Genomic DNA, 11,599 nt, shown 5'->3' on the forward strand with positions numbered 1-11,599 from the left:
AATGGAAGAAGTTAAATGACACCATGAGGATACAATCTAGTTTGTGTGAACGTCTACAGGCCAGTAGACCTAGGTCCTTGGTGATTCAACTGCATGGAAAAAAACAGAAAAACCAAAAACCAAAACAAAACAAAGGAAGAATTGCTCTAGCTTAAAAGAACTTTATGAGACCTAACAATCAAATGCAGTCTTTAGACTTTGCTTGGATCCTGCTAGACAAAGGTAGGTTTTGAGACAATAAGGGGATTTTGAATATGGAAAAATAAATGGTACTGAGGAATAGCTGTTGACTTTTCTTGATATAATGACTTCATGGTTATGAAAGAAAATGTCCATATTTTTTCTGAGATGCGCACGAAATCATATAAGGACGGTATCTTAGATAGGAAGCCTAAGAAATTGCTTTAAAATACCTCAGCAAGGGGCCGCCTGGGTGGCTCAGTCAGTAAAGTAGCCGACTCTTGATTTCGGCTCAGGTCATGATCTAGCCCTGCATCAGGCTCTGCGCTCAGCAGGGAGTCTGCTTCAGGATTCTCTCTCCCTCTGCCCCTCTCTACCCTCCCCGCTCCCATAAATAAATAAATCTCTTTAAGAAATAAAATACTTCAGCAGGGGTGCCTGGCTGCCTCAGTTTGTAGAGGCTGAGACTCTTGATCTCAGGGCTGTAAGTCCAAGCCCCACGTTGGGTGTAGAGATGACTTAAAAAAAAAAAATCTTTAAAATACTGCAGCCAGGGCGCCTGGGTGGCTCAGTGGGTTAAAGCCTCTGCCTTCGGCTCAGGTCATGATCCCAGGGTCCTGGGATCGAGCCCCGCATCAGTCTCTCTGCTCAGCGGGGAGCCTGCTTCCTCCTCTCTCTCTCTCTCTGCCTGCCTCTCTGCCTACTTGTGATCTCTGTCTGTGAAATAAATAAACAAAATCTTAAAATAAATAAATAAATAAAATACTGCGGCTGACACAGCAGACCCAATAACAAAAAGAATAGATGAACTAAACGTGGGAAAATCTTAGTAAGTGTTGAAGTAAGTGATGAGTATGTGTAGGTTCATTACACAATATTATTTATTTTTATGATGGTTTAAATATTTTCATAGTAAAAATGGGAAGAAAGAGGACTAGATGGTTTTATAGCTGAGTTCTAGCTAGATTTTAAAGAATAAATATTTCCAATATTTAAGTAGGATAGTCTCCGACATAAGATGAAACCCCCCCATTCATTTTATGAAGGTCACACAACTTTAAAACTTAAAAAAAAAAAAACCTATAAGATGCATGAAGAAAACTTTATAGTTGTGAGTACATAGCTGGAGGAATTTCTGCAGGCTTAGCACACTTGGGCACACACATGAAAAAACAGAATACAAGGGAAAAGAAAGGAAAAAAAAGAAAAAACAATACTATGAGCACCCTAGAAACTCCCCTCATGCCCATTTCTAGACAGTTTCACCTGCTAAAGATATCCACTATGCTGAAGGCAAAATTTGATTTTTTTTGAAGATTTTATTTATTTGAGAGAGAGAATGAGAGAGACAGACACAGAGAGAGAGAGAGCATGAGTGGGGGAGGGTAAAAGGGAGAAGCAGGCTCCCCGCTGAGCAGGGAGCCCAACACCGGGCTCCATCCCAGGATCTGAGATCATGACCTGAGCCAAAGGCAGATGCTTAACTGACTGAGCCACCTAGACACCCCTCTTTTTAAAAAATTTTTAAGGGGCGCCTGGGTGGCTCAGTGGGTTAGGCCGCTGCCTTTGGCTCAGGTCATGATCTCGGGGTCCAGGGATCGAGCCCCGCATCGGGCTCTCTGCTCAGCAGGGGGCCTGCTTCCTCCTCTCTCTCTGCCTGCCTCTCTGCCTGCTTGTGATCTCTCTCTGTCAAATAAATAAAATCTTTAAAAAAAAAAATTTTTTTTTAAAAGATTTAATTTTTAGGTAATCTCTATATCCACTGTGGGGCTCAAACGTACAACCCCAAAGTCAAGGGTTGCTTACTTCTCTGAATAAACCAGCCAGGTGCCCCAAACGCAAGCAAATTTTCTAAATAAAATATTGGGGACACGATTCCAGAAATATATTTTAGTATCTACACAATCATACACATATATTATTGATCATTCACTTGCTCACCATTATATCTTGGACTCCCCCTGGGTTCTTGCTAGAGTACATACTTTCCTAGTGGTTTTTCCAGTAAGAGATTGTGGGTGGTAAACAAGTTGGCTTTTACATTTAAAAAAAATGTATTTATTTTAACCCTGCTCTTTGAAGAACATCTGGCTGGCTGGTGAATTTCAGGCTGCCCGGTGTTTTCCTTCAGCATTTTGAGTGTATTGTTAACAGAATCTGTCACTTCTGTCCACGCAATCCCTCAACCTCTCTTTCGTAGGCTGTTTTTTCCTTTCTTCCTTACTGTGGTGCAGTTACGCTATGGGGTTTCTGGATAGAAAGTTATTTTTATTTTCTTGCCAATCATTCAGTGAGTTTTTTCCATTCCAGTTTTCATTCATTTCATTTCTGGAAAATTATTGGTTCTTTCATTTTCAAATATCGCTGTTCACACCCTGGTTTCTTTTGCAACTTCCACTGAATATACTTCTAAACTTCTCATTCTACCCCCCACGATCCTTTCTTCTGAATTAATCCTCTCTCTTAATCCAGTACCCATTGAGATAATTTATTGATGACTTAATTTATTGATGACTTAATTTATTGATGACTTAATCCAGTACCCATTGAGATAATTATTTGATGGTTATTAGGATTATTTTTTACTTCCAATAATTATATGTTTCACTTTCAAGATTACCAATTTTTTTTTTCAAATCTTCCTGTTCTTGTTCTGTAAATGTTACTTCCTTCCTCAAGTCTTTCAGCAGTTAACATATTATTTTTAAGTTCTCAGATTGATCTCTACATCCTCAGGGATTCATTCTTTGATTTGTTGAATTTACCAACCTTTTTTAAAGATACTACACTTCTTGACGAGTGTAGAACATTTTAAAGAGCGGTTCTTGCTTGGTAGCTCTCCTTCAGAGGTGTCCTTAACTTTTCACATGATCTAGATCTGCCTCAGCCCTGGTCCCAATGGGCTTCACAGGTCCAAACCTGGTTGGTCTTATAGAAGCAGATCAATCTGAATCTTGTTCTCCATATTAATGGTTTAATTTTGGATTTTACATCAATATTGTATAGACTCGGTTCCTATGTCCCATCTGCTTCTTTACTTTTCACATATAAGTTCAAAAACAAAACCCATGTCCAAAGCATTTTAATAAACAACATATTTCATTTAAGAAGAAGCTGCATTTTTGGGGGGATAATCAACCTGAGGGTAAATGACTAAAGACCTACAAACTACAGGGGGGTAAATGACACCAGGTGTCTGCTGGCTGTCCACAAATCTCTTCTCACTGTCATATTTTATGTCTATGAATGGATCTTTAGTACCGTGCTTCCACGACACGAGCCCCTTGTAGTATCTCCATTCCAGATCCCTTAGATCCATGAATTGTTTCTCTGCAAAGAATCACATTTTCAAAGAATTACATGAAGGTGTTATTTAACCTTCAGTTATTCAGAGATGCTTCTTGGACAGATGAAATTTTGATGAACTTGAGTCTCTTCCTTTTGGTAGAAAGCTGTTTCTAGAGCTTTACAAATGAAGCAGGCACCTATGGTGTTCATCTGTCTAAAGCCCTCCTCCAAATGGGGAGCTGGATGGGCCTGGCTAACTGGGCTAGAGCAGACACTAGCAGGTGGAGGAGTCTCATTCAGTGCCTGGATCCTAATAATGGACAAATGGAGAGATCTACAGAGCACCGAGATCAAGAGATCAAGAGAGAGGAGAAAAGGATCCTGATGAGTGTTTAAAACAAGGACAAAGATTTATCAGAAGTCCATAGGTTGTTAGTGTCATTTCTTCCAAGATGCTGGTTTAAGCCCTGGGTATAAAGGGCTGTGGCTAGCTACTCTTTCAGGACCCACCAATTTGGGGCATCACTAGTAATTATAATCCCTTCAAGAAGCCAATGAACCATGGAAAGTCAGGCCAAGATACACTGCATATTCTCTTATTCAGCAGTCATTTTCCTTTCCCTTCCTTTCAGTTTCTTTAATGACTAACCAAAATGTAAACCACCCTCCCTCCCCAAAAAGAACAGCAACAAAAAAAGAGCAAGGCATGAGGTAGACACTTGAGTATAAAACCAGAGGCCCAAGAGTCAAGGTGATGAGTTTGAGGAACAGAAGGTGAATAATGGATACAGCAAACAAGCAGGAGGGCTGGTTTAATTCTCTCTTATCATTCTCCCTGTATTGTGATACTTGAGCAGGTCTGTTATGGTCCAGATATGTTCCCTGCACCAATCAGGCCTCCAACCCTGTCCTGGAAGGTCCCGAGCTTTGGTATACGTTCTGTAAGTGCTTGAAGTAGGAGACCGGGGCCAGGGACTGTCCCCTGAGTTCCTACCTTCCCTAGTGGAACAGATACTGTAGCAAGCTGTTGGTGCTGAACACTGGTGGTCAACAGTGTCTCCCTAAGGGCAATTACCGAGTGTCAGGAGTTTGACAAGATTTTAGCAGGCTTGGCATTGGAAGATCTGGTTATAGAAGGAACAGAAGGATGTATTTGACGAGAGAAGCCCACAAAGTTGATGATTTTGATTACTACAGAGCTTTATGCTCTGATCTGTGGTACACACTACAGATAGTTGGCTCACTGTATACCCATTGCAATCCTCTTCTGTCTTCCTCTACCAGAGAGGATGAAAAGCTAAGATCTCTATTCACCACCCAGCAGTAAGGGGTGGCTCTTGGACACAATTCTGACCCATGAGATGTAGGGAGAAGTCCCGGAGGAGGAGTGTTCTGAGGAAGTTTGGCTTCCCTATTAAAAGAGGACACAAGTAGCCAATGTGGCCCTTCTTCTTAGCCCCCTTTTGCTGCCTGGAATGTGGCCATAGTACCTGGAGGTGAAGGAGGCATCTTTTGACCATGAAGACAAAAGCTGTACACAAAAAGACGGTGGAGCCTGGGTCCTTGACAATATCAAAAGCATTGCTCCAACATTTGTCTGTCTACCTCCAGACTTCTAAGTACATAAGAAAAATAATCTTTATTTGGTTTCTCTGTCATTTTTGGTCAAACACATTCCTAACCTACATAGTCCCACAGTATTTAGCTTGAGCAAGAGGAGCTGATATGATAGAAGGACAAAATGGTAGCACCCATTCTCTTTTCCTTCCCCAGGGCTTGATGCTAGTAAGGATATGTTCTATAATATTCTTTGGTATACCAAGACCCCTAAAGTCCTCGTGGCTGAGAATACTTTAGGTACTGGCTGACTGATAAAATGACAGTAATACCGGACAATATAGGAGAGGAAAAGATGAATTGCTGCAATACCAATTAAACCTAAGAAATTCCTGGATGGTCTCCATATGGATGCCTACACCTGGCTTCACGCATATTCCTTGAATAGACAGGATGTGTACTTGAAATTCTGCCTATAGGATCTAAGGAAATGAGGTCATGAAGACAGAGAAGAAACCCCAACAGGGTCTGGAAGGCCACAAGAGAGACCTCTAGAAGTTAGGTTGCAAGGAGACAAGCCATACATTGGGGATAAAGGACAATTTGGCTTCTGCCGATGGCAAAACCATAAACATCCCTATCAGATACCCAAAGCCCTCAGCACTTTTTCAATAGGCTCTTTGGCAGGACTAATTAATTCCTAATATTTTCCATACTTTTTCCTTTCTGGTCCCAGACTTTACCTCATGTACTTCTGTGGATTCGCTAGGCCATTCCTACAATTGCCCTGATTTCTATTCCTGCCTGGGCTCCAGAACACACAAAGTATGACTCTATCAAAGGGATCTGAAACCTACATTAGACTCTGTCAAGACATCAGTGTGGGGAGTTACAGCAAAGGCTGTTCTGGCATCTTGGACCAAATATGAGCAGAGTAATCAATCTATGCCTTTGAATTTGTTCTTCTGACTCTCCCACTACTTTTAGTATAAAAATGGTGCTGTCAAAATATTTGCTGTGCAAATGGTTTTATCTTGAGTCAAGAACCTACTTTAGGAAGGTTCAAATATTTCATATCATTGACTTAATCTATTTTTTACAGCTACCTAGAATGACAAATTATTATCTCCCTCAAATTAAGGAAAATGAAGACCTTATAAGACACCCCCTTCTCATTGAAACTCACCATCATATATTTTATATATTTTTAACTTTTTCTAAATAGTTTTTTAAAAAAGAACATCTTCCTATTAAAGTGTCAGAAATGAAAGGAAGAGTTTCCTCTTGTTGTTTGTAGAGATGTATCAATAATGAAAGGTATGAGTTCCTGAAAAAATATCTAAAAATACCCCCTCTCAATTGCACTAAAGCCAAGATACTTTAGAAAAATAAGCCATTATTCAGCAAACATTTGGCTAAGTTCATAATAGTTATGGGTGACTTAGAGTCCCAAGTTTAACTAGCTAATATTATAAAGGTGACTTTAAGTACCACACCCAAAATATTCCTTTGCAAGACTGGAATGTTCCAGTCTCTTTTCTCTACTTCCCATTGGCCCTGTAGGCAGCAGGCACATCAGCCACGAGCCCCAGAACTGCAAGATTCCCGTGGGTCACCATGTGACTATTTCAGTTCTCATAACCTAAGTAAATGTTGCAATAAGATTTCCACGAATTTCCCCCCACATAGCCTCCTCTGTTTAGATTACCTGGATCAACTAAGAAGTACTTAGCAATTCTGTCTGCAAAGACAAAATTTTCTGGCCTGATCCTGGAAATGCCCAGCATGCCTAATATGTTGGCACCCTGAGTCTTCTCCTTTACGGGGATGGGGACCGGTGATGAGGATTTGGAGTGTTCGATGAGAATCTCATAGGGAAAAGTGTGTGCGGGAGGAGGAATCCCATGCCGGAAGAGCCTCTGCTGGGCTCTGGTGAGTCTCTCCACCCGAGAGAGCGAGGGGGTCAACAAGGTTCGGTACAGGATTTCGGTCATAGAGTCTGGTTTCTCCTCCTCTCTTCTCACCACCTTGCACACGAAAAGAGGCTGGGGGTCTTCTTCCCTCACGTCGTCGGTTCCACTAATTGACATGGCATTCAGGTTTTGACTAAGCATTTTCTGTGCTTCGCTCAGTGAAATACCGTGAGTTTTTAGGAGACTTGATTTCTTGCTCTCCTTAGTAAAGTCCTCAACAAAAGCATATAATTCTGGCAGCTGCAGGAGGGAAAAAGGCGGGAAGTCAGGAGACAGGATGAAACGTAATTGGTAGACTCACAAACCCTGGAACAGAAGGATACCAAGGAACCGTGAAAACAGAAGCATCTGTCTTTGGAAGCTATCTCTGCCTAACGAACCCGAGCTAAGAGTGGCAATGTCAAATCTCACAGTCATTCCCAGAAAGGGGTATTATTAGACACAGCACTTAAACCATGAAATGGGCCCATTAGACTTGGATCAGAAAGTCTGTAAGATCTTTCCAATGTAAAGTATGATGAGCTGCCATGGAGAGAGAGAATGAGAGAGAGCTGTGGAGGCTTATAGCCTTTGTTTGGAGTAAGGCTATGTTTTCTCTCTTTTTCTTGTTCTTTTTTTTTTTTTTTTTTTAAGGTTACATTTCTTTTAAGGAAGAAAGAGAGCCAGATAATACAGATATCAAAGCTTCATCCCGGTTTCCAAAGGGCTCAGAATGTTCCAGAATGCAGTGCAAAGGAAGCTCTAAGAGTCCCTATTCATTGGGATATTTTACTAATGCAAAGAGTTAACCTGGCGGAGTGTTTGGGAATAGTTGTTGGCAGAGAAAACAATAAAGAATTCCTTAGAATACCTTCCTTACCCAAAATCCTATACTGAAGGAATAAAATCTCATTTTCTCCAGCATCGGGCCTACCAACTCCATTATTCCTAAGGAAGTTCTTAAGCCATTCAACTGGAAGGCCAGAAAGGCCAAAGTGAGAACCCAAATTTGGGTCATCAGCCCAGGGCACTTTCCCTTCACTCCTAGGCCTGTTCTGCGTCAGAGCAACAAATCCCAAGAGGGCAGAGGTGGGAGAACGGCTTAGCTCTCGCACGCACCTGCCCTGGAAATGCTGCATTTCACTGTGACCAAAGAGCATCAGTCAGTCGATGAAGGGGAATGTTCGTATTCCCTGGGCCCTCCAAGAACATCACCGGGTATTGCAGTAGCTCAAACCGTTACAATTTTTTTTTTTCAAACTGTCACAATTTTTGAATATCGTTTGCCCTGTGGGGTACTGCAGAATTGTAAGCACTTACCGGACACCCGGGAGACTCTGCCGCCGCCCCGCCTTCCTCCGGATTGGTGTCATCACTAAGAAACATCGTGAGGGGACTTCGTCCTCAGATTCCTGAGAAAGCAGTCGAAGAGGAGACAGACGGAGTGAAAGACAGACAACCCAGCCCAGTACAAGGCAGGAGGGTGGGGCATGGGTAACGCTTTTTACGTGCCCAGAACTTTGTAGGTGGGACACTTGCTAAAATTTTACACCATTTTAAGTTTTCTTTTGTTTTCTTCTTACCCTAGGTCTATCAAATGACTCACATGCCAAACAAATATTTTCTCTGAAACACCTCAAATTCGTATATGACATATACGCTCTGACATTTAATACTAATTAAAAGAATCCTACATGGGTTGTTTAATGTTTTTGTCTTACATATCTTGGTCAATTTCCAGTTTATCTAAAGAAAAACTCCCTTATTTCTTACCCAGGAAAAGTGCTTTATTTTTATTTATTTTTATTATTATTTATTTATTTATTATTTGAGAGAGAGAGTGAGAGAGAGCCTGAGAGGGGAAAAGGTCAGAGGGAGAAGCAGACTCCCCATGGAGGTGGGAGCCTGATGCGGGACTCGATCCCGGGATTCCAGGATCATGACCTGAGCCGAAGGCAGTTGCCCATCCAACTGAGCCACCCAGGCGCCCCTGGAAAAGTGCTTTTTATTCAGGAGGAGAGGGCTAATAAAACACAAACAATTTACATTTTGAAACGATTTGCTTTGGGCCAGATATGCCGGTATGCAGTTTACAAAAGGAATTGTGTTGGGGCACCTGGGTGGCTCAGTGGGTTAAAGCCTCTGCCTTCGGCTCAGGTCATGATCCCAGGGTTCTGGGATCGAGCCCCGAGTCGGGCTCTCTGCTTGGCAGGGAGCCTGCTTCCCCCTGTCTCTCTGCCTACTTGTGACCCCTCTCTCTGTCAAATAAATAAAAAAATCTTAAAAAAAAAAAAAAAAGGAATTGTGTTAAATTTCTTCGTGAGGAGTTGGAAATGTCTACAGAATATTTACAGTTGGTCTCATCAGCGGGAGCAGTTCAGGATGCTCCCACTTTTTTTTAAAGATTTTATTTATTTGTTTGACAGGCAGAGATCAAAAGTAGGCAGAGAGGCAGGCAGAGAGAGAGCGGGAAGCAGGCTCCCTGCTGAGCCAAGAGCCCCATGGGGGGCTCGATCCTAGGACCCTGGGATCATGACCTGAGCCGAAGGCAGAGGCTTAACCCACTGAGAAACCCAGGCGCCCCTAGGATGTTCCCATATTTTAAAAAAAGATTTTATTTATTTAGATAACAAGAGAGTGAGTGGAGGGGAGCAGAGGGACAGGAAGACAGAATCTCAAGCAGACCCCCCACTCAGCATAGATCCTGAGGTGGGGCTTGATTCCAGCAACCTGAGACCATGACCTGAGCCAAAATCAAGAGTCGGGTGCTCAGCCAACTGAGCCAATCAGGTGCCCCCGTCTGCTCCCACATGTGACCCTGGGCTGACTTTATGGTTGTCCTTGACCAACAGCATACAAGTATAAGCTCTGAGTGCCAGAGCCTAGGCAGTAAGCTTTGCAGCTTCACGTCACACTCTTGGAATCCCTAGCCACCACGCAAAGAGGTCCCAGACGCAAAGAGGTCTGGGAACGCCAAGGGGAGCTGAGAGCCAGCAGCGGCCACTAGACAGGAGCGCGAGGCCGTCTTGCATCACCCAGCCCACTTGTGCCTCCAGACGGCTACAGCTGCCTGAGCAACTCCAGACCATCCCAAATGGAGAACAGCAGCCACCCAGCTACGCCAGCCAACTCCAAAATTATGGCAAATAATGAATTACAGATGTTTCAAGACACTAAGGTTTGAGTGGACTGTTACATAGCAATAAATAGCAGATAAACTCCATAATCCTTCACATTCCTGGTTTAATTTATTCCAGTGAATCCTCTGTTGGAGATAAGGGAATGTGTGAGGGACGATATCTTCCTTGGTACCACTATATCCACACGGGTAACTACAATAATTGGGATAAGGATCAGAGATGAACTAACAATACTCTTGGTGTTTGGGGTGAAGTAAAAACAATGAAATTCTTCTTCTTTCCCTAGCAAAACAGAAAAACCCAGAATGAATACATTTATATATGAATATATTTCTATTCACTCTGGGTTTTTCTATTTTGCTTGGTAAGAAGGAAAAAACCAACATATATTTGAATATGTAGTCCTTCTGGGATATCTATCGATATATGTACCTACCTATTACTTGGATATACATATATCCAAATGTATTACAGTCACTAGTAAGTACACTGTATCAATATATATGACCAAAGGAAAAAAAGAAAGCAATATAATACAGCATGATGATTCCCTTTCCTACGTTTGCATAGTGGCCTCATAGATAGATCTATCATTGACCAGTTAAAAGAAGACTTGATTGTGCTTTTTTTTTTTAATTGTACTTTCCTTTTGTTATTTCTTGCAAAGGAAAATATTTCTCTAACTGGTTTCATCTAAAACCTCTCATTGTCTCCTGGGCACCCATTACCCCTTCCAGTGGTGCCACACACCATGAGAGGGTTGTCTTTTCCCATGACCAATGGACAATACATTGTTCTCCCCTTTCCTCTCCCTAACAGAGCTTGACTTAACCCCTCTACACACACACACACACACACACACACACACACACACACACACACCGAACTTTATTCAGAATTTCTGATGCATGGGGCACCTGGGTGGCTCAGTTGGTTAGGGTTTGCCTTTGGTTTGGGTCATGATCCCAGGGTCTTGGGATCAAGTCCTGCATCAGGCTCCCTGCTCAGCGGAGAGGCTGCTTTTCCCTCTCCCTCTGCCCGCCACTCTCCCTACCTGTGCTCTCTGTCAAATAAATAAATAAAAATCTTAAAAAAATAAAATGAATGAGGGGTGCCTGGGTGGCTCAGTGGGTTAAGCCTCTGCCTTTGGCTCAGGTCATGATCTCAGGGTCCTGGGATTGAGCCCCGCATCAGGCTTCTGCTCAGCGGGGAGCTTGCTTCCCCCTCTCTCTCTGCCTGCCTCTCTGGCTACTTGTGATCTCTCTCTGTCAAATAAATAAATAAAATCTTTAAAAGGAAATAAATAAAATAAAATGAATGCTATTCATGGATGACGGGGAATGAAGTTCTGATATATGCTACAGCATGATAAACCTTGAAAAATTAGGCTAAGTGAAATAAGCAATTCACCAAAGGCCACATATTATATGATTGCATTGACATAAAATTTATAAAATAGGCAAATCCATAGAGACAGGAAGT

General features: G+C 42.2%; 1 protein-coding gene across 1 annotated transcript; it reads right to left on the reverse strand.

The window, feature by feature from the left end:
• Positions 1-3,434: 3,434 nt before the first annotated feature.
• Positions 3,435-8,363, reverse strand: LOC111153604 (chromosome unknown C9orf153 homolog). Its single transcript, XM_022512729.1, has 3 exons — positions 8,298-8,363; positions 7,060-7,238; positions 3,435-3,510 (listed from the first exon to the last, which is right to left on the reverse strand). Exons 1-3 carry the CDS (start codon positions 8,361-8,363, stop codon positions 3,435-3,437), a joined length of 321 nt encoding a protein of 106 aa, XP_022368437.1.
• Between the last annotated feature and the right edge of the window lie 3,236 nt (positions 8,364-11,599).

Source organism: Enhydra lutris, unplaced genomic scaffold (genome assembly GCF_002288905.1).
Source record: "Enhydra lutris kenyoni isolate GAN:26980312 unplaced genomic scaffold, ASM228890v2 scaffoldscaffold33, whole genome shotgun sequence".
Classification (NCBI taxonomy): domain Eukaryota; kingdom Metazoa; phylum Chordata; class Mammalia; order Carnivora; family Mustelidae; genus Enhydra; species Enhydra lutris.